The sequence below is a fragment of the Natator depressus genome, chromosome 2 (genome assembly GCF_965152275.1).
Source record: "Natator depressus isolate rNatDep1 chromosome 2, rNatDep2.hap1, whole genome shotgun sequence".
Lineage (NCBI taxonomy): Eukaryota > Metazoa > Chordata > Testudines > Cheloniidae > Natator > Natator depressus.
In genome coordinates this window covers 60,649,569-60,673,749 of record NC_134235.1, presented here as the reverse complement: position 1 = coordinate 60,673,749, position 24,181 = coordinate 60,649,569, and the positions used below count along the sequence as shown (strand labels likewise).

Here is a 24,181-nt window from a genome sequence, read left to right as displayed (position 1 = left end):
CTCCTTTAGGATTGACCAGTCGATCGCAATCATCTGGTTAGTGACCACTGATTTAAATCAACAACATTTTGAGTAGCAACTGGGGAAAATGGAAAAAGTGCCACTAACAAGAAGTTTGTGTTTGTGTGTGTGTGAGAGAGAGATGGGGTGGTGGTGTCTATAGTGGGTTTGTTACTTAGACAAAAGGAAAGCAGTCGTTAACAATTTAGTTAAATGCTATCAGTAGCATGTCCCACATACCTTAGTGGATGATACTGTAATCAACTCCTGTAAGAGTGGTGGTGTGGGATCTGGCAGGAAGATTTGTTAAGGCTTTACATTAGAAATGGTGGTTCTAGAATTCAAGACCTGTGCATGTTCTTCTCCAGACCAAGGGAGCATACAAATGGACAGTGAGTTTAGGAAAATGTAACAATGTGGAGAATTTGAAGGGATAACAAGCCACTTTTAACCTAGAGGGAAACAAACACATAAGTCAGGATCATTTTTAAGTGAGCTCTAATTCTAACTGCAGGCAAAAGTTGCAGAAGTGAGGAAGTTTGACAATTTGCAGGACAAACATTTAAACCCCATATAATGGGGTTAAAATAAGGTTTTATAATAGAAGTTAATTGCAAGCTTAACTACTTCGCTAATAATAGACTCAGTTATGTAACTTAAACATACAAGAGCATAATTGTGAAAAGGTATTTTTTATTCATCAAAAGTTAAGAGCAACAAGCACATATTAAAATGAGTATGGTAAAGCCTTTACAAATGGCTTTACACTGAATCTCTCTCCCAAAAATGGCTGTTGCAACGAACTGTAAACAGAATTAATAAACAGTCTTTTACAGAAATAACACGGGAAATACAAATGAACTAAAAGAAAGCACCGGTTTCTCTTAAATTCTGTAACAGTTGTGCTTACTGTACTTAAAACAGTGTAAAACAAATTACAAAAATGGAATGTTTGAAGTTTAAAATTAGTCCTTAAATTTTGTCCTTAAAAACATTTCTCCGTTTCACATCAAAAACCCGTAAATGGGTAATGTTTCAGGAGAGGGAGGAATAAGTAAACAATGCACTTTTTTCAATCAAAAACGAATTTGGTCACTTAGCTTTGTGCATAGTTTAAGGCATCTGTAGCAATCTGTTACAGTTTCCCCCCAATGTGGCTGTTCATTACACTGTCACATTCTAAAAGAATAAATAAAAATGTTGCAGTTGAAACCCTTCCCACTCCCTCCCCCACATAACCCCGAACACTCTCGCACCCACACATACATACACACTGCAGCGAAAGGGGCATTTGTACCCTTGGTCGGAAGGACACAGTTCCCATCCCACTTTATTTCAGATTGGCAAATACCCTGAGTTGAATGTGGTGTTTATAGACATTCTGCCTTTGTCTTGCATATGCAAGTTCAAATGTACAATAGTGAAAACAACATGCAACGTTTTCAATGCAGAACTGCAACACGGTTAGGGACCATGTTCCCCCCCCTCACCCACCCACCCCCCACTCTGCAAATTCAGAAGCATTTTCAAAAATTGCATTCCCATACAGCACTGGAGAAAAGCTTGGCTGTGCTCTATGGTGAACGCTCAGTTCCCAGTGCACAAACAAAATAATGACAAATGGAGTCTTTTCTGGCATCCAAAGGAAAAAGAGCTTTAGTCTCAGATTTGACCTTTTTTCTTTTTCTTTTTTTCTAAAAGAAAACCAAAGTTAGTGGTTCTTTCACAGCCATGCGTAAAGATAAGTCTAGAACCAATAGTTTCAGAGTACATTTGTAAACATCAAGTCTTGCCAGAGGCAGCAGAGGACGGGCACTTCACATTTCCATATTTTAAACAAGGACTGAGTGGAAGGTATGCTTTGAACATGTTTATGCAAGACTTGCTAAATCCCAAGAAAATGGAATAGTTCATATCAAGTCTTAGTTTTGAAGACCTTATTTCAAACTTTTTTTAAAAAACCCACGTGGCACCATGATGAAACTTCTTGTATTGTTCCTTCAAGATTCAGTCACTGCTGTGCTTTGCATATTCAAGGTTCCAAACAAAAGCAAACTGAGGCATATGCATATTGCTCTATGTTCCAATCTTGTAATTAAAAATTGGGTTCAAGTGATCTGTAAAGGAAAACTTGGAAATAAATAATGCTGGCATCGTTTACACTGAACCTTGAGCAGTTATAACAAGTTTCTCCTCAAACCCCATTGTGCAGATACAATTGCAGAGGCAATTTTGTCATACGGATTCTGGAGTCAGGACAATCGAGTTTCCTGAGGTAATACGTCTGAGTCCATTTCCTCAAATGCAGGATCAGTATCATCACCACTGCTTGACTGTTCTCTTTGCAGTCCCTTCCAACTAGCTTTATTCAGTCCCAGATGACCAAGCATCGTCTGTGATAACCTGGTATTTGAAAACCGGGCCCACTCTGTAAATAATGGCTCCACTAAGTAGGTCATAAAACCTTTAAAGAAGAAAGCTTTAGATTAAAAACAGGAAAGAATAGGTAAAGGTTTTAAAGCATTTAGGAAGTGATATAAAAGATTAACAATGCATTAGCAACTCATCTCCAACTTAAAATGGTCATCTTTCAATATTTCTAACACTGTGGCACTTTATTAAAATATAGAAGTGTAATCTATAGAAATATTACAGGTTTGACAGTCAAAAGAAATAGCATTATATTGTATTAAGAAGGAACTGATGAATCTCATTTGTTCCCTTTTGGGGCAGTGGAGAAATAAAGGGAAAAAAACTACTGGAGAGGAGAAAGGAGGACACCAATCATCAGATTTGAATTAAACTACACAAACTAGACTAAAAAGCCTAAAAGTCTAGCAGAAACAAGCTCATATATAATAAATCATCCCACAAACAAGCTGAATTGTGTTACAAAGGAAATATACATTCAAGTTCCCTCGGCATCACTAGACCAGTTAAGTGTATTGAAGTATGACCAGGCAAACTTGTGTCTCATTCAAGGCAAAGATGACTAATGGCCTGCACAAATTAAAGGGCTCCCAGTGTTGTGCAGCAAATGAGACATCTTGAAATAGCTGACTGCCCTCTATACACATACATACATACACACATACACACACACACACACACAAAAGTATTTTGTCTATGTCTAAGATTTTTAAAAGTATTCAGGTGCCTAACTCTCACTGATTTCAATGGCTGTGAAATGCCTGAATAGCTTTAAAAATCTGGCTATATATATGCAAACAAAAATTTAAAGATAAGGTTGCCAGAAATGTACTTTTGCCTTATTTAAAAAAAAAGTTTATTTTAAAAAAAATCAAAATTATGGTCAGCTATTCAACAATCTACTGGTTATAATTGATGTAATTTAGTATAATTTGTGAGAACCAAAGTCACAATTTTTTTTACATTTCCAATTTTATATGAGAAAAAAAATTCAAATTATGTCTAGGGTTAAAATTTATTAATCTGCTTAATATAGTAGAACATATTTTTTCATTCAATCCCATTCAATCTATATGAAAATATACTTAAAAAAAAAAGTCAATGTTTATTAATGGGAAAATCCTTTCACTTCTGTCCCTGGTATAAATCTAGCCCAGGTTGGCAGTGATCAAAAATCATCTACCAGCTATCCATTGGCCTACATGAAATTTCTATGCTTTAAGACTATCTTTAAACCAGTTCCCAGTGAATAGGTGTCCACATTCCAAAAGGCTAAGTCAACTGGCAGCTTCACTAGAGGCACCAAGGACTGAATGGGTAGGTGAATGAAATGTCCTCTAACTCTGGAGCTTGTCATTCCAGGTTAGGATTAAGGCACATTGGAGTAGTAATATGGGAAAGGCTACATTGCTACTGCCCATGCTATACCTGTTCTATGGATACAGGACTTCAGTCTCCAGGACTATCAATCGAGCACCTTTCACGATTACTAAATTCAAAGGAGAAATTTTAAAGCAAAGAAAAAATTGCTTGTGGTGAAGGAGCATTGCCAAATTAACACAAAAAAAAGACAAAGGGCAAATTCTAAGATTTATAGGCAAAGATAGCTTTCCTTCCTCTAAAAATTGTCATTAAAGGGAACCACTGAAAGATTTTAAACTGTTCAAAGACATATATTTGTAGTTACCAATCTGGATGTTGGCAATGGTTTCTGACTGTCGATCACACAGCGGACTCACACCCAAGTGATATTTTTTTTCAACATCTCCTAAAGAGAGAACAATTACTTAGAAAAGTAATTTTTAACCGTAAGCATTCTGGAATTGTTAATTCATAATATACATAACCAAATTTGTTTTAGGCAACCATTCAAGGAAGGCAAGTCACCTTGAGAGAACAGTTTCTATGTATTACAGCTGTATCCTTACTTTTAAAATGCATTCTGCAAAAATATAACCCAATATAAGAGCAGATAAATATTAGGGCTGTTGATTAATCACAGTTAACTCACGCGATTAACTCAAAAAAATTAATCGTGATTAATCGCAGTTTTAATTGCACTGTTAAACAATTAAATATTTTGGATGTTTTTCTACATTTTCAAATAGATTGATTTCAGTTACAATACAGCATACAAAGTGTACAGTGCTCACTTTATTTTATTTTTATTACAAATATTTGCACTGTAAAAATGATTAACAAAAGAAACAGTATTTTTCAATTCACTTCATACAAGTACCATAAATGCAATCTCTTTATCGTGAAAGCACAGCTTACAAATGTAGATTTTTTCTGTTACATTACTGCACTCAAAAACAAAACAAATCAAAACTTTAGAGCATACAGTCCACTCAGTCCTACTTCTTATTCAGCCAATCACCAAGACAAACAAATTTGTTTACATTTATGGGAGATAATGCTGCCTGCTTTTTGTTTACAGCGTCACCTGAAAGTGAGAACAGACGTTCGCATGGCACTTTTGTAGCTGGCATTCCAAGGTATTTATGTGCCAGATATGCTAAACATTCTTATGCCCCTTCATGCTTTAGCCACCATTCCAGAGGACATGTTTCCATGCTGATGACACTTGTTAAAAAAATAATGCGTTAATTAAATTTGTGACTGAACTCCTTGGGGGAGAATTGTATGTCTACTGCTCTATGTTTTACCTGCATTCTGCCATATATTTCATGTTATAGGTGTCTCGGATGATGACCCAGAACATGTTGTTCATTTTAAGAACACTTTCACTGCAGATTTGACAAAACATAAAGAAGGAGTCAATGTGAGATTTCTAAAGATAGCTACAGCACTTGACCAAGGTTTAAGAATCTGAAGTGCCTTCCAAAATCTGAGAGGGACAAGGTGTGGAGCATGCTTTCAGAAGTCTTAAAAAAGCAACACTCCGATGCGGAAACTACAGAACCCGAACCACCAAAGAATAAAATCAACCTTCTGATGGTGCCGTCTGACTCAGATGAAAATGAACATGTATCACTCCGCTCTGCTTTGGATTGTTATTGAACAGAACCAGTCATCAGCATGGATGCATGTCCTCTGGAATGGTGGTTAAAGCATGAAGGGACATACAAATCTTTAGCGCATCTGGCATGTAAATATCTTGCAACGCCAGCTACAACAATGCCATGAGAACGCCTGTTCGCACTTTCAGGTGACATTGTAAACAAGGAGCGGGCAGCATTATCTCCTGCAAATATAAACGAACTTGTTTCTCTGAGCCATTGGCTGAACAAGAAGTAGGACTGAGTGGACTTCTAGACTCTGAAGTTTTACATTGTTTTATTTTTGAATGAAGTTATTTTTTGTACATAATTCTATATTTGTAAGTTAAACTTTCATGATAAAGAGATTACACAATGGTACTTGTATTAAGTGAATTAAAAATACTATTTCTTTTATTTTTACAGGGCAAATATTTATATTTAAAAATAAATATAAAGTGAGCACTATACACTTTTATATTCTGTGTTGTAATTGAAATCAATATATTTGAAAATGCGGAAAACATCAAAAAATATTTATATAAATGGTATTTCATTATTGTTTAACAGCATGATTAATCATGTGATAAATCGTGATTAATTTTTTTAATTGCTTGACAGCCCTATAAGACAATCCTTCATTTGAAGTATCTTTTCTAGTGAGGAATACATTTCAGCTAGAATCTGAAACTTTGGGGTGTATTGAGTTAAAGCAGATTCTTCATCAGCTGTTAGTAGCAGAAGAAGCCTGTTTCAAGAATGTAGCCACACAAAAAAAAAAAAAGTATTTTAACCCTCCTTTAGTCCTAAACTTATATAGCCCTTCATCTCACAAAGTCACTATGACTCTCAGATATTCATCTTATGATACATTTACACATTCATTGGTATGAGATTAGAATATTTCTATTCTTTTACTTGCCTTGATGGAAGAATTCCTCTGTTACTTTTTCACTCCACTGCTTGCTCAGTTCCCAGGTCCGGCATGGATTACAAATATCAGCACACTTCAAAGCCATCTAGTGAATTACATATACTGTGTTACACTACTTTTAATTTTTTTCTACATGCAAAAACATGAATACAAAAAAGCAGCATAATTTCTAGAGTAACTACTGTATTCCATAACGTCTCATGCATTTTTATAATCAGCGTAACAAACCCAACCACTTGCATTTCACTCTAAAATTATATACCATAGTTAAGGCTGCAATTTAGTCACAGAAGTCACCGGAGTCACAGAATCCATGAATTCCAGCGACTTCCGTGACTTCAGCCTGCGGTGGTCCGGAGCTGCAGGGTCCCCCGCTGCCTGCTGGGGCAGGAAGCTGTGGGGTACCCCTGCCGCCTCTGGTGGCCCCTGCAGCTCCCTGCCAGCGGGGAAACCCCCACAGCTCCCTGCTGCCGGGGGCGGTGGGGGAATTCCCTGCAGCTCCCTGCCGCCAGGGGCAGCGGGGAACCCCCCCGAGCCCCAGGAGGGCAGTGGCGGGGGACCCCCCGAGCTCCCTGCCGCTGCCGGGGAAACCCCTGAGCTCTCTGCCACTGGGGGTGGTGGGGCACCCACCCCCAACTCATGGTGGGTGGTGGCGGGGAACCCCCAGCTCCCAGTAGGTGGCGGCGGGGGAACCTCCAGCTCCCTCACGCCCAGGGTGGCACTGTAGGGGAACCCCGAGCTCCCAGTGGGCAGCAGTGGGGAAACCCCTGAGCTCCTGGGGGTGCCGGACAGCTCCGGGCTGCTAAGGAGGAGCCCAAGCTCCTGGCCCCCATGGGTGGCAGGGAATCCTAGCTGCTACAGGCAGCTCCTAGTCCCTGCAGCTTCCCCACTTGAAGTAGTGTGAGGATCCGCAGATCCACGTTTTGTCAGAGATATTTTTAGTAAAAGTTAGGGACAGGTTACGGCTTCTGTGACTTTTTCTGTTTGGCCCGTGACCTGTCCGTGACTTTTGCTAATAAGATCAGTGACAAAATCTTAGCCTTAGCTAACAGAATGCTACTTTGAGACTTATAAGAGGTCATGAACAGAGCGAAGTAAAACTGAAGGCAAACAGACTTCTATCCTGGACAAAGTGAATGAGAGTTAAATACAAAGTACCTCTCAAAGGCACTGTATACAGAGCATTCAATACAAAGACATTGATATACGAAATAAAATGACAAAACGGTATTTATTTTAATTAACTCTAACCAAAAATTAAGTTAGCTGTTAGGAAAACACTATTTCAAAGGCAGTTAACATCCCTGCTCCCCATTTTATAACTGCAATAAGACATTTTAAAGAATTAACTGATAGCATAGTTTCAATGCCAGAGATCCTAGCAGGATTGAGTTAGTATAGTTCAGTTTACTTCCTTGCATTACTTATTTTTGAAAAACAAAATATAAATCCCCACTTAACAGAAAATGTATTGTTTATGACTTGGTTGGGACAGTTCAAACCCTGGGTTCGTACTTTTGTAGACAGGATGACCAATCTGAAATTACAGGATTTCTGCATTCTTTAAGAGGGTCCTCCCTCCAGTTTAATGTCCCTCTTTCTCAAAGGAAGTGTTTTAGCCTTCTGTACACCTCCCTATCGAGAAGCATCTGACAGCACAAACCAAGGGTTCATAACAGCACAGCAAAACCCCACAATATACTTTAGAGTATTGCCTAAGGGACCCAAAGCTAACTATAAAACAGTCTTAACCAGTCTCTTAGGGATTTTCTTTAGAGGGAGGAGCAAAAAACTTGAACCTCATTGAAAGATTTGTTAACCCAGTTTCTGACTGCTGGGATCAGTGACAGACTGAAAACCTTTACCTCCATTTCTAATTCCCCCTCCTCTGTTTCTGATTCATCTGCGCCTCCCTCTGCTCATTGAGCAAGCTCCTCTCTAACGTGCAGGCAGAAAGGGCTGGTTTTGCCCTCTACAGAGTTAGGATCTTGGGGTGCCTCAGCAGGACTTGCTGGTACTCCATTTCATTGTGTAAGCAGGCCTTGCACACACTAAGCATAAATTATGTCAACTGACTGCTAACAAAGAAGTGGTATTTTTTCCTAAAGTTTTGTCTTTAACATTCTCAGTGGTTCATGGATCCTCTGTAAGCCTGTAGTAAAAACTCATCAAAATGGCAACCAGAAAGCAGTTGCAGAGGTCGCCTTCCTGCTGCCTTCTTGTTTAGAGGCAGAAATCCTGAATTTTGATCGGTTGTCATCCAGACTGTATGGCAGCGAAGGAGGAACCACCTATGGTGTGTTACTGCCTACCGAGGTTTTTTAAATTATCCGTGAAAATAAGGTGCTTCAAATAGGTCGAAAGAGTGAGGTCAGTAACTTTCTGTTCTAGCACAGCAACATTTTCTACTTTGAAAGTTAACATCTCAGTCGGTGCCCTTCTTGGCAGTCTCTCTGCAGAGAGAAAGAATTGAAGATGATGCATCAAGACAGAAATACCCTCTTGACCCTGAAGATGGTCCCTCCAGAAGAAGGTGATATGCACTGGCAGAACAGAATAAGGAAAATATTGGTCACTTGTGCTGCACCTCTTCTGTAAACAAACATAAGAGCTTAATTTCCAGTGCTGTCAACCTGACATTTTACAAGATCTAAACAACTAAAGAAAAAAACATCCCCTCTTCACTGGTCACCCACGGCAGCTGAAGACCATTTTCCTGGGAGGAAAAAAAAGTATATTTGAAGCAATTTACTTCTGAATAGTATGGAACTTTCAAAACAGTCACCTGTAAAATGAAGTGGCGATGGCTTGCCTCCTCTAAACATAGGTCTCCTCTGTCCAAATGGGTTCTAAACAGGGACAGGTATTCATTTTGCCGACTTATGTCTGTAGCAAGAATGAGAGCACCTATCTGGCTTTCCATCAGCTGCCTGAAATTAGTGATATAAAACACCCAAAGGCACAAAATACGAGGAAAAAAATTAAAGCATCATATTTACACGTTTAAGTTGAATGCAGCAACTGTATATGAATGTATACATAAACTGTAAGCCACGATGGCTGTAAGTGCAGCACTTTCAAATGTTTATATAAAATTTTTAAAAACTACAATATTTATAAAAATACTCTGACATTTCACAGGTAGCTCTCAGGAAGAGAGAAACTTACTGCATATATTTTTAAGCTAAATTCTAGCTATTGTTAAAGAAGATGAAAAGAGCTGCAATTTAAAAATACAGATCATGAGTTACCGTTTAGGTCACAGAATACAATTATCTCTTACTAGTCAGTCAATATTTTCTTTCAATCTAATCAAATGTTTGTATAATGAATACACTTCCATCACACAGTGTTCACAATAAATACTAGTTTCCAAGTTGTATACTGAATAAACAACTGTTCCTGCAAGGCTCATACCACCCTTAAATCTTCAAATTGATCTGAATATTCAGCTAGGATTATGAATTGCTATGTAATATTTTAACAGAACACTTGTTTACAAAGTTGTCTGATGCCATGGATAATACATTGTGTGTAACTTCATATATAGTGTACACTCTCTGTATAAAAAATACATACCTGTTTTCTAATGACATATGTGCAAATAAACCAGACTCTCTCAACAACCCTACTGCTGATCTCCAGTGGTGGTTTTCTAATACTGAGATATTCTGCAAAACAGAAACAAAATTACTGGTGTCACTTTAAAAGATTTTATTAGTTTTACACTACAGTCTATATGCCTCTTAAAAAGGTTCATGATTTTCAAACTTTTTAATACTTCTATTACATTAATAGCTTGTATTTATTGTTTTCACTCAATGGAACAAAAATCCCAGGTTCAAGTCTACTATTAAGTGAGTACATTAGCAATTTCACTGTTAATATAATTCTATACTGAAAAGATACTCAAACCTGGTTCTGATAAGTATGATATTTTCACTTACCTTATATAAAGTTGCTAAGTAATGGTTTGTTTTAATAAGGAAAGGCTGATTAACACCTGGATGATCCAAATCATGTGTGGCAGCTGCAATTAAACTGAGCAGAACATCCCATGGAGTGAGAGATTTGGAAAGCTGTAATAAATGTAACAGTATTATTCATGGGAACATTCACAGGTGAAAAAATTCTGATTGGCTTTTCATAGCTAGCATTCAGTCCCTGGAAAAAGGTCCCAAAAATGACCATTCAATTTCATCTTTCACATAGTGCTTTGAAGGAAGAGCACCATACGAGAAAGGTGAATGCAGAGAAGCAGGTGAGGGTACTAGTAGAACATTTAAAAAAAGTTTAATAGCAGCCATTGTACAAGGCAATCCAGGAGTAATTACCCTACAGGAGTTAAAGGCTCAAATCAATTTCATCCGACCTCGTCGATAATATCTAGAAAGACGCAATAACTATTTAAATATTTATGATAGCTAGAACTGTCGCTCAAATTGTTAGCTACTCCATTATCAACCAGAGAGTATTTCAAAATCCCTGTTTAAATTAAAAATCCTTGAAAGAGGTTATATCTTCAAGTTAGTTGTCCAACTCATCTTCCGAGCCGATCTTAATGTGTACACGGTCAGCAAAAGGTCCTGCTATTTCTCCTCTAGTTTTAATGCAGATAATATCATTTCAACATAAGATGTTTTTTATTTAAGCAAGTTAAGGCTCTATATGCCTCAGATATTGTCAGAACTGTTCACTGGGTAGTTTCCATCTTGTATCACAATCCCATTTCCTACCCCTATTGGGAAAAAAAGGGGAGAAGGGTAGGGAAATAGAGGACGGCACCCAGTAAGCTCTCAAATTTCAGAGTCCCGCAACAAAGAGCTTTTCACAGGGAAAACAAAAAAGAAGGAACAGGGTAGAAAAGAGATGACAAAGTGCATATATGGGCAGACCAATGATAAGCTACCAATGTACCCTGGAATAAAGCTGTTTGAACTCAAATCATCAATAGTGGTAATGCATCACTTGATAACCATGCATTAATAATACTTATTTACCACTATACCAAAAAGAAAAACCTGTGCCAAGCCACCTAACTGCTGGAAGACCAACAAAAAATTCAGATGCTAGTTTATTGACCAGCCCAGGAATCTGTGATACCATCAGTGACTGTTAACTGGGGTTGGCAGTTTGAGTAAGGAAAGATTTCTGTGGCCATGGCAATTAAATTTTTTTTTACGCTGCCCGGGGTGTCCCTGGAAATTTCTGGGATAGCTGATTTTTTTTTTCATTTTGCTAAATGACAGAGATATATTTCTGAACCAAATAGAATTTTCTCTTTTTACCACTAACAAATAGTTCAGGGGAATAAGTGTTTGGGGTGATAAATAGCATTTGGAGGAGTGAAAAGTCATAATGTGGACATTATCAAAGCTTTTCTTTTGCTCAGTGCTTATGACGCTTGTCCAGTGTTTCATGATGAGGTATTTTAGAACACTGACCTGCTGGAAAAATCCTCCACTTCAAGAAATATGCACGTCATTGTTGAATCAGAAGTTGGGAGTAATGACTCAAGAACACCCTCTTCCCTGCCCTCCCCACCATCCCACAAAAGTGCAGTGTTGTATGAATATTTCACAACCATAGAAAGTGTCACCACAAAAGGATTTCACTTTTTTATTTTGAAAATATGGTCACCTACAGAAGGGGATAACACCTGAATCCTTTGTAAAATAAAATTTGTTACCTCCATAAAGCACCTAGCTGTGAATGGCTAAATATATAACTGCATGATCTTATTTTCATGACCCTCATCTTCCTCCCTCCTTTTGGTTGTCAAGTCATGTGTTGCATCTTGTCTCATATGCGTCCCCAATCTTGTACGGAGCCCCACCAACCTTAATGCAATGCTATAGATAGCATGCAGGCAAATGATTGCCACCTTGAAGCTTCAGACAGTTTAGCTAATCAGGGTAGGTACTGTTTCCTACTATGTGATCATATAGCACCCTAGTACAACAGGGCCCCACTCTTAATTGAGATCTCTAGGCATGACAAAAATAGAAATAAAATACTTACCTACCTCCCAGAACATTACAAACTTTATTTAATTAATATTTGTAAGTTCTTTGAGATCTTAGACGAGACACTATGCAAGAGTAGTGTAGACCACTACCACTCTACAAGAATAAACCAAACCGATAAAAAAAAAATCAGTGTTGAACTAGATAGCTGGTTTCCAACTGGCTACAGTACACCATGGGTCTTCTCTAATCTAATCAGAAAGTAGCATTTTTCCCTGAAGTTTCCTGTCTAGTGTGTAGCCTATACCAGAGTACCAGCAATTAAAGTTACCTCTGACAATTGTTAGCTTTGCTCAGCTCCTTATGTAGAACTCTCTCTGCTAGGTATTTCCCTTTCACAATGGCCATTTCCAAAAGAAGAAAGGACAGACAACTCTTGTACACTGCTACAACCTGCATCTGGCAGAGGAGCTTTGTTCATTAGTATCCAAGGTGAACTAAGCATAAGTGATATATCAGCTTTTGAAAAACTGAGTTATTTGGGTCTCTACTGCCAGCTTCTGACTCAATGACGTGCATAATTCTTGGAGCAGAGGTTTTTTTTCCCAGTAGCTTAAAATCTTTATGGTTTTAAGGAACATTAAGAAAATACAAACATTATATTTGTACCTTTACACGTTATGTAAAACAAATTTTTATATCCTACCTTAGGTTCTTTTAAATAACAGTGCATGGCCTGAGTCACATCAGCAGCATGAACTGCATTATGATAAGGGTTTTGACTATGATAATCTTCTTGAACCATAACTATATAAAGAAAACAAACATCTGGGTTTAATTAAAATGGCAATTTAAAAAAGAAAACAATATAAATATCACAAATTGACATTTTTGATAAGACACATATAAAGTTCACATATCAAATTTGTTTTAAGTAGAACCATCTCCAGTACTCTCACACAAAGGTTTTATGTGGTCACACAATATTTTTTAAGCTAACACAAGATTTAGTATAAAGTCATCCTGGAGATCAAGTTATTCAACTCTGATCACAATGTTATGATCTGGAATATTATGATCTTACTGAGCAACCACCTCCTTAGCAGGAGTCTCTCTCTCTGCTAAGCCAGTCTGCTTGAACGTTGAGGCAACTTGGAACACACAGATGGAAGGTGACTCTATTAATCAGAACAGCAGGGCTGACACCTCTGCTAATCTTTTGTGTCCCTCATAGATAATTTAGGCAATCCACGCATCACACTGGTGGGCCTTGATCAGAAAATGGTACCCTACAGCAACCCATCAGGGACAGAAGAGCTAGCTGTACTGCTTTTAGTTTCAGTACATGTGACGAAGTCTTTCCTTCCTGACCACCGTCCAGCCACTAGCCCCATAAGAACCAGACTGTTGTCTTCGCTTGCCTTTCCAAGTCCTTCTTGCTTTCCTTAAGCACTGCAATTACAATATGTGGAAGGTTACTTGAGTGGAATCAGTACAAGGGAACTAGTTTTTAGCAAACAAACAAACAAACAAAAAAAAATGGTTAGTAATCTATTCTATAATTTCACTTCAACTGTGCACTGGGTGCGCACGCACCTGTTGGAGATTTTCCCCTTAACGGTAACCCACTGGGGCAGCACCAGCCCTCTGTTACCTCGTGCCATCACATGAAGGTATAAAGAGCCACCTCCTCAGTCCCTCTCACCAGACAGAGTCTGATAGAAATAGAAAGGAGAGTGGGTTGTAGAATGGACATATGTAACACATCTCAAGGAACAACCATTACAGAATAGGCTAGTAACCGTTTTCTCTTCAAGTGATTGCAACATGTCCATTCCATTTCATTCAGAAGCTGTTTGATCTGGCAGTGGGATCAGAGTCTACCAGGATAAGGATTGCAGGACCACATGCCCAAAAGTGGCATAATCTCTAGAACACTGAAAGATGACATGATGTGAAGCAAAGGTGTGTACTGAAGACCAAATCACTACTTTGCAAATGTCCAGAATAGTCACCTGGGCCCCAAAGGCTGCACGAGATCTTGTTGCATGTGTTAACATCCTACTCTGTGGAGTTATACTAGCCAAGTCAGAACACAAACAAATGCAAGTGGAAAGCCACAACAAAATCCTCTGACAATAGACTGGAAAGCTCTTCATTCTGTCCACAATTGCCACAGCTGTGACAACGACCTAAATTGTTTAGTTTTGGCCAGGTAAAAAGCTTAATGCTCTTCTGAAGTACAGTGTGTGCAGTGTCTCCTCATCACTATGATTATGAGGTTTAGGGAAGAAAGTTGGTAAATATAGAGCCTGATTCATATGAAAGTGAGACACCACATTGGTGACTCACTTCAGATGAGGACACAGATAAACCTTGTCCTTGTAGAAGACCGTATATGGAGGTTCAGAAACCAGAGCTCTCCTGGATGAGGAGACTGAGACCAAAAATGCCACCTTCATGGAGAGATGAAGTAATGAACAAGTTGCCAATGATTCAAACGAGGATCCATTAGGGTGGTTGTCAACTGGTGGGTAGAACTCCAAGACATCTGCCAAATGGACTTTGACAGAACTAATGGCAAGACCTTGTTGCTTCAGGTAAAACAGATGTCCAACACATGATGGATCAGAGCCTGGACCAAGGAAATGCCTTTCTGCTGTAACCAGATGGAGAATCTCTTCCACTTTGCTAGTAACTATACCTCATAGAAGGTTTTCCATTACTTAAAAGCACATCGTGGACCTCCTTTAAACAAATTTCTTCGAGTTCACCATGGAGCTTCAAGGTTCTCGGGTGTAAGGCCCTGCAGATTGGGGTGGAGGAGGCAATCATGTTCTTGGAGATCAGGCAGTGTCAGATGAGCTCTGTGTGAAAGAGTTAGCAGAGTGGAAAACCAATGTTGCCACAGACACGGCAGAGCTGTCAGCTTAAGTTGAGTGGACCTGGAGGAAATGCATACAGGAGTCTGTCTGACTAAGGCAGAGAGAAACATCCATCAGAGACCTAGGGCTGTGACCTGCTTGAAAACAAAACTGGTGACACTTCCTATTGATTTTTGTAGCAAACTGGTCTATCAGTGGTCTATTCCACCACTGGAAAATGAACCTGGCCATATCTGGACAAAGAGACCACTCAAGGCGACTGCTGAACAATCTACTTAAGCGGTTTCTCAGAGCATTCTGAACACACGGGAGGTGAGAGGCTTTGAAGTGGATTGACTTGTTGATGCAGAAATCCCACTGCCTTTCCCTGGTACCTGCCAGGATCATCCAGTGTCCTATCATCAAGTCCTGTTGCCTGAATGCAGTTGTAACTAGTACCACGACTGGTGAAGTCCTCAGGGCTTATGTAATGTCAAAAGATTGGACGCAAATACAGGTTATGACTGTTTTGCACAAACTAACACCTCACATAGGAGACAAAAATGTTTATTTCTGTTACTCTTATCTAGCAAGACAACACAATGCTCCCATTTAGATGGCCACCTATACCCCATCTCCATGGATGAGAGGGCAGTTCAGAATGTCTCCATCCAGAATTTCTGCTGCTTCATAAACTGGTTCAGCCACTTGAAGTCTCAAATCCTCCCCCACTCACCTCAACTTACTGATTATTGCAACGATCCTAGGGTAACACACTTGTTATTTGAAAAAACCAGGGTCATGGTTCCATTTCCGGAGAAACAGTGGTCTGACAACACATTTGATATGAGTCTTCTCTGACTGATGAAGCTAGAGTCTGGAGATGAATTTGCAAACAGGAGAATGGGGGAGACAGAAGATCTCAAAGTAGTTTCTAGGTACCACAGAGAGCACCCATATGCCTGAAATGCTGAGAGCCCAGTGGGACTGAAAAAATGGACACTGGAGGTAAAACCTTGGAGTGACCTCAAGTAATCAGAAATGATCTTGGGAGAGGACTGAAACAATCTGAACGGTCTTTTGGTTTCTAAAAAAATTGCAACATTCTGGAAATTGGCCTAGGGAACAGCCAGAAGAGGAAGGCTTCTTCCTGGAAGCTGCATCCAAGACTGGATTTGGTTCATCATGTCAGCAGCTATAATTAGAATATTTTCTTACTATCCAGATATGCTAGGATAGAATTAAGGAAGACTCTGAAAAGTGGGAATATCCTTGGAAGGGAGGGGAGCCATTCCATGCTAGAATGAAAACTTGTCTTTCTCCCCAAAAACAGCCTAACTCAGACAGCCCTCCTGACAACTATGGAGCTGTTGAATATGTTGGCAGATGACCCAAGAGAATCTTGGACTATGTGGCTGAGGTTACTGATTACCTGAAGACATTTAGATAGGTTATTCCAAACTGATTTTAAAAATGAAATAAAGCCCCCTCCCTAGCTGAACCTCAGATAACCAGGGGATGACCAAGGAGACAAGACAAACAGTTTGTCACAGTGACGAACTGGACAGCCTAAAATCAGACGTTCGCCTAGACACTCTCTTCACTTTCCAGTCTACAGGTTTTTGAGGACAGGTGATGTGTTTGTTTCGACCACAGACCCTGAATCCACTTAAGGAGAAATCAGTCATTTATTAGGAGAAACTGCTAGGGAACTTGTAAAGCAGAGATTTAATTTGAACAGACTGATGAACAGACTGGACTCCTTCCTGTCCTTTCTGTCTGGGGGAGGGGAGAAATCCTCTGAGTCCCATTTATCCTTGCTTTTTCAAACTTCATAACCACAAAAACATGCTTTGTATCAAACAGATCGAGCCTCCTGAGAAAACCTCCCAAAGGGAACAGAGAGCTGCTTCTCCTGGCTCAATCAAGAATTAGACTTCCCTTCAGACTGAGTTGGAGGATATAGGGGAAAACAGCCAATGTGAGGGTCTTTGGTCTTGGTGCAACAAGTCGTGGTAAAGGCATCCCAGGACATCACTGACAAGTGAGATGTTGCACCACACGGTGACTCTTGTGCGAAAACAAGAAGGAACCATCTCATTCCAGGGTCTGTGCCAAGGACATTAGGATACAGAAATACAAGTCCATAAACAATTAAACAGATCTGCTCTCCCATTGTCAAATAAAAGTAACATTAATTTACACCTTTCTCCAAGGATACACAATACAGCATCACCTCATGAAGGTCCCAAACATCCCTGTACAACTTTAAGAAAGTAGCATTAATTCCTACATCAGTGGAGCAAGACGGGATCCTTTTCTATACTACTAAAAAGACCTGAGCAGAAATGGGTTCAGCAACTGGTACTTCTGAACTGGCGATGACTACAGGTTAGATAAAGACAAACTATGTTTCTTTTCAGAAACCAAGGTCAAAACCAACATTATATTTCAATAATATTCTCACTATCTCCTCTTCCCTCATTTGTGATGTGAAATTCAGCCTTCCTAATCCGTTGCATACAACTGTGACGCATCATGAAATTCACACATTCTTGGGCAAAATCAATTTTTTCTGCCAAAATTAATGTAACTGATTTTTGCAGAAATTTTTTTCCTTCACCTCCCTAATTCTATTATTAAAATTAAGCTATTTCCAAAATTTGTAAGTGCACACAGTATGACAATACTACCATTATAGGAACCAGCTTCAAATCAGCACTGTTCAAACTTTCTTGCTAAACTGTAAGCAGTACTTCAAATGGTATCTTTTAAAATGGAGTTAAGGAGTAATGTTCACTTTAACAAAAGACTATAATATATTTACCTAAAAATCTACGAAGTTTCATCATATCTAAGTGGAAGTGTTCTATCAGTCCATGAAGATTAAACAGGTGGAAGGTTAAGCTGACTAGACTGTTTCCTAAAAATAAAATACAAATATTAATTCATTTAAAAAAAGATGAAACTAGCGCTTCCATCACAAGGGAAAAATTATTTAAAAGTTTTTGTATTCAAAAGTTATGCAAACAGATTGAAAAGTATAAGAATTCTGTAAGCAGTAATTGGTCTAGTCCATTAACAATTTCCCCTAGTGATTCTCAATATATCCACTATCAGCAATAAACTGTGCAATGAGGAGTCTCACTTAATATTAAAAAAAAATTAAAAAGTCCATTTTCAGTAGCACTGTACCTTTAAAAACAATTAAACTGCAATCCACCGAAGTAGGTTTATTGCTTAGAAAAGGAACACAGAGGTAATTAAGGCAAAAAAATAATCAGTGTTGGCAACTGCCCCAAGTTGAACACCTTACATTTAGTTATTCCAACGTGTTTTTTTGCAAAAGTAATCCGCGCTGAAACCAGAAATCAAAGAAAATACAAATGTGCCATTTGCTATGAAATTTGTAATACTACAAAGCAACTGCTATGATCATTTGTTTACTAGGAGCTGAAATATTCCTTATCATACATTTGATTTCTTTTTTTTTTAAATTTCAGAGTCAGTAAGGAAGGCTTGCAAATTAAACACACATAACACTGACAACGAGATCAGTTTTTGGCATATTTACTTTGACACCTTAGAGACTAACCAATTTATTTGAGCATAAGCTTTCGTGAGCTACAAGCTCACGAAAGCTTATGCTCAAATAAATTGGTTAGTCTCTAAGGTGCCACAAGTACTCCTTTTCTTTTTGCGAATACAGACTAACACAGCTGTTACTCTGAAACCTGTCATTACTTTGACAGTGTCATTTTAACAACCAGTTACACAGCCACTCAGTGTGCTAGGTGCTCTACTCAGAAGCACAAAGTTCCCTACCCCGTATAACTTATTGTCATGCTTCACCACATGTGTGCATGTCATTTTGGTACCACTTCCCCAAAAAGCTGTTATTCCCAACACTAGGACAAGATGTTCTTTTGAAGTCTATTCCTTTAAGAGGCATTATCTAGAAGTACTCTGCTGTATTCAGTTTGTATGGGAAAAATCACCGAAAGATGTATGTGCAACACTCTCCCCATACAGCTTCAAAGAACTGGACAGCTAATCTAAAATGACTTCCAGGATGACAGAATGGGAATGCACCATATCCAGGGTGGATAAAAATCAATTATTTTTTTTAAATCAGATTTTTATTTATTAGATATACTTTTCATTTTAAAAATAAACCTATTTAATACTCAATTTGAAATTTGACGACCTATGTTAAGGCCTAAACTTAAATGATTTTAATAGAGTCTACAAAAATTTAATAAGTAATATATTCAAGCAGTAAATGTTTGCTGCCAAAAGTTTAAAGAAAGTAACAACAATAAAATGGTGAAAGCACATGGAAAAGACGGTTACATTTCGTAAAGGGAGTTCTTTGAAATGTGTTGCTCATGACCATTCCATAGTAGGTATGTGTGCTCACCACATGGACTGGTGCCGGAAATTTTTCCCTTAGTGGTATCGTAGGGGACCAGCTCTGGCATCGTCTGGAGAGATGCACGTATGCACTGGTATAAGGGGTGCCGCCGGCTTCCCCCCTGCTCTCCCAAGTTTCTTATTCCCGGAACTGCGACAGAGGGGAAGGAGGGTGGATCATGGAATGGACATGAGCAACACATCTCGAAGAACAACAGTTACGAAAGATAATTGTCTTTTCTTCTTCAAGTGCTTGCTTATGTTCATTCCATTGTAGGTGACTCCCAAGCAGCACCACGAGGTGGGTAGGAATTTATGGACGTGTCGATTGCAGCATAGCTCTGCCAAATCCAGCGTCATCTCTGACTTGCTGGGTGATGGCATCGTGAACGTGTGTACCGAAGACCACATTGCAGCCCTGCAGATGTCCTGAATAGAAACATGCACCAGGAAGGCAGCTGAAGACCCCTAAGCCCTAGACAGAACACCAGGAGGAAGATATCCTGGTTAACAAGGAAGTGCAACACCATCTTTGGCAGGACAGCTGGATAGGGCCGCAGCTGGTCATTGTTGTTGTAGAATATCGTGTATGGGGGCTCCAAAGTAAGGCTTGAAGTCTGGGGATCGGGGCATGCCCCATCCCTAGGCTAAGTCTCATAGGGGACTAACTAACTATTTCTAACTTATGCACTAAGGGTACTAATAAACTATACAAACTTCCTAAGAACTATATACAGAGAATCACAACTAGACACAGTTGAGAAGGAATGCTTGCCGAGGCAAGGAGATGTTTCAGCATCATCACTGGCAGTAAGAAAGAACTAGGGAGAGGGGAGCCTGTGGCGCCCCTTATGCTGGTGCCATTCCAGAGGGCGCCAGAGCCGGTCCCCTATGGATACCCCCGAGGGAAAAACTTCCAGCACCAGAGCATGTAGCAAGTACACACATCTACAATGGCATGGACATGAACGAGCACTAGAAGAAGAACCAGAGTTTATTGATGTGTTAAACCAGCTTTTCATAGCAGTAGCCTCTTTTGCAGGCGCAAAGAGAATATTTCCTTCATTTCAGGTTATTCAACTCAGTTCAATAACTAGTTCATTTGAAGCTGAGAAACTAATTGGGAGTTGAAAAACCACAAAAGCTTGGTTTCCTCTTCTAATCTATGAATAAGAACTAGGTGTGAGTAGGTAAGATATACTAGATCTAAAACCCTTAAGGACATGGTCATCAGAAACAATAATTTAAATTCACTAACTGCAGATAACATTTCCTTTGTTTAATTAATCAGTTTTAAATACAAAAACATGTTTTGATAAGCTTACTTTTTTCCTAATTTATCCAGCCCATTTGATTGTTTGTATTAGTTCAATAAAACAATTCTAAAATGCTATTTTGTGCATTTTTAATTGATTTCCAATTTCCACCCAAATGCAGCTTGACACAAAATCACAAGTGAAAAATGAAACTTCTATTAAATAACATCATTCACCATTTTCTAATGTAATAAAATGTAAAAATTAAGACTGAATAACTGTATGTTAAGCTCCCTAATTGCTTAGACAAATATATGTAGATATAACCATCCTAATGGTTAGCAAAAAGTAGTAACAAATTATACCAATTTAGAAAAATAACTAACAAGTACAAATGCAAAAAATAGGTTAAAACTGACTATTTAAATCAAGGTTTCCTGTTTGCTAATTTAAGTGAAAACTAAAAATCAGTTATTTAAATCAGCCAAGCCACCGCTCAGCACAGAACACCAGGTCAGGCCGGGCTCTGCAGCTGTGCTTCCCCAGGAGCTCGCAGCCCCGCCACCCAGAGCATTGCACCGGGGCACAGTAAGTTGAGGCTGCGGGGGAGGGAACAGCACGGGAGGGGCCGGGGGCGAGCCTCCCGGGCTAGGAGCTCAGGGGCTGGGCAGGACGGTCCCATGGGCCACCGTAGTTTGCCCACCTCTGAGCTAAGATGCTGTAAGCCATTCTTATAGCAAAGTAAGAGTATCACATAGTGTGCATCTACATATCAGCATAGCTATGTCTGTGTAGCTACGCTGACAGAACCCCATAGTCTATTGACTAGTCTACACCTCAAACTAACACTGGCACAGCTGCAGCTGGGCTGCTGTAGTGCTTCATTGTAGACACTACAGCGATGGGAGGGATTCTCCCATTGCTGTAATTAATCCACCTCCCCAAGAGGGAGTAGCTAGGTTGATATAAGAATTCTTTTGTCCACTATCACTGTCCTCACTGGGGGTTAGGTTGGCTTAACTACATCACTCAGGGATGTGGATTTTTCACACCCCTGAGTGATATAGCTGGGCTGATTTAACTTTTGCATGTATACCTGGCCTATATCAAAGGAAGTGTTTTTTCCATCAGTGTAAGAATAGCACGTCCCCAAAGTTAGCTATGTTGATGGAAGCATTCTTCTCTCAATACAGCTGCATCTACATTGGGGGTTAGGTTGACATAGCTATGTCAGTCAGGGACGTGGTTTTTTCACACCTCTGACCAATATAGCCATGTTGACCTAACTCAAGTGCAGACTCAGCCACAGCTTTTTGCACCACATTAACCATACAGTAACTCCTCACTTAAAGTCGTCCCAGTTAATGTTTCGTTGTTATGTTGCTGATCAATTAGAGAACATGCTCGTTTAAAGTTGCACAATGTTCCCTTATAACGTTGTTTGGCAGCCACCTGCTTTGTCCACTTCTTACAGAAAAAGCAGCCCGCTGGAGCTAGCTGGTGGGGGCTTGGAACCAGCGTGGACCAGCAGCCCCCCGTCAGCTCCCCACTCCCCTAAGTTCCCTGTGCAGAAGCCGCCCAGCAGGCTATCAATTGCCGGCAGTTCATCTGTCCCTCCCCCCACTACCATGTGCTGCTCCTGCCCTCTGCCTTGGAGCTGCTCCTGGGAGCCTCCTGCTTGCTGTGCAAGGAGGGAGGAGGGGGAAAGAGGGTTGCTAATGTCAGGTGTCCCCCTCCCTCCACTCCTGTACCCCCATCTCCACAGAGCTGGGGGGGACGGGACACCACAGGGCTCAGGACGGAGGGAGTCTCAACTTGCCGATGTACTTAAAAAGGCAATGTACTTAGAGTGGGTTCAGCGTACTTAAAGGGGCAATGCATGTCTCTCTCTCTCTCTCTCTCAGACACACACACACACACACACACACACACACACACACACAGTGTGTGTCTCTCCCTCTCTCCATTCATGCTGCCTTGTAGAGTGTGAGGCTACATTAACAACAACAATGAGCCACACTGAGGGCTCAGCCAAGTGTGAGTTCATCATTTAGCAGCAAGGCATTGCCTGGGAAATATCCCACCCTCTTCCACCCTCCAACTTCACCACCTCAGCCAAGCTTCACAATCATCATTGCTGTGTATTAAATTGTTTAATTAAAACTTACACTGTGTATATATGTGTGTGTGTGTATATATATATATATATATTTAAAATATAGTCTTTTGTCTGGCAAAAAAAAATTCCATGGAACCTGACCCCCCCCATTTACATTAATTCTCATGGGGAAATTAGATTTGCTTAACATCGTTTCGCTTAAAGTAGCATTTTTCAGGAACATAACTACAATGTTAAGTGAGGAGTTACTGTATCTATTTAAATTCACATCTTAAATTACACCCATGCAACTTTCTCATGTAAAAAAGCTCTCATGCTCCTTATCTTAATGAGACTCACTTTTGAGACAAATGAAACCATAACAAGAATGGATAAAAAGTAAACTGATTTTCTTCCACAAGATGCAAATATAAAATATGATGCCGAGACCTTTCCTTCAACAAAAGAAAGACAGAATCCTATTCTTTGGGGGTTGCCCCTGACCTTGCTGGGTTGATTCTTTAATGTTTCTTTTCAAGGTCTACCCCTCTGACAAGGTCCCTTAGATTGCTGCCCATGGCCTTTTTTTTCTTCTATTTCTCTTTGGTGGTTCCATATACTACCAGCCATTCCTCTTCAACACAGTTCCACATTTCTCTAGGGTGTCCCAGCACAACAAAATATTATTAAGAAAGAGCTCATCTTTCCCCCAAAACTTTCTCCTCTTCTCCTTTACTTCATCATTGTTACCATCACAACTATCCTTCCTTCTATTTCCCAGACATGAAAGCTTGTGTCATCTTCAATCCTTCTTTCCCCCAACTATTCCCTCACCACCAATTCCTTTCCAATATTTTAAAAATTCATCCCTTTCTCTCCATTTGTATAACAAGATGTTAAGCCATGCTCTAACAATTTCATTTGATTGTCTACCATAATCTCCTACTTGCTGGTTTCTCACATGCCCATCTCGCTTTCCTCCAATCTACTGACAACTTACCCTACCTCTACCCTATCTCCACCTGATTCCTTACATTGGCTTTACTACTTTTGCATCAAGCTCCATGTCTACTCTCCAATTACCAAGCTATCCATAACTTCAATATACCTCTTCTCTGCCATCAACTCTTTCTACAGTCCCCCACCAACCCTCTCTGCTCTCTGAAGTCTGTATACTCACCTATTCCAACCATTTCCTTTGCCCACTGTTGATTTATT

The 24,181-nt window shown here is 39.6% G+C and overlaps 1 protein-coding gene across 2 annotated transcripts in view; it reads right to left on the bottom strand.

The window, feature by feature from the left end:
• Positions 1–1,590: 1,590 nt before the first annotated feature.
• PDE7A (phosphodiesterase 7A) overlaps positions 1,591–24,181 on the bottom strand; it is a 139,880-nt gene continuing 117,289 nt past the window's right edge. For both annotated transcript variants that reach the window (XM_074944303.1, XM_074944304.1), the window contains 8 exons: positions 18,024–18,119; positions 13,039–13,139; positions 10,314–10,445; positions 9,946–10,037; positions 9,152–9,296; positions 6,355–6,451; positions 4,118–4,198; positions 1,591–2,464 (listed from right to left, as the gene is read on the bottom strand). In XM_074944303.1, the coding sequence (XP_074800404.1) occupies positions 2,253–2,464; positions 4,118–4,198; positions 6,355–6,451; positions 9,152–9,296; positions 9,946–10,037; positions 10,314–10,445; positions 13,039–13,139; positions 18,024–18,119 (956 nt within the window). In that variant the 3' untranslated portion in view covers positions 1,591–2,252. The remainder of the gene's footprint in view (positions 2,465–4,117; positions 4,199–6,354; positions 6,452–9,151; positions 9,297–9,945; positions 10,038–10,313; positions 10,446–13,038; positions 13,140–18,023; positions 18,120–24,181) is intronic.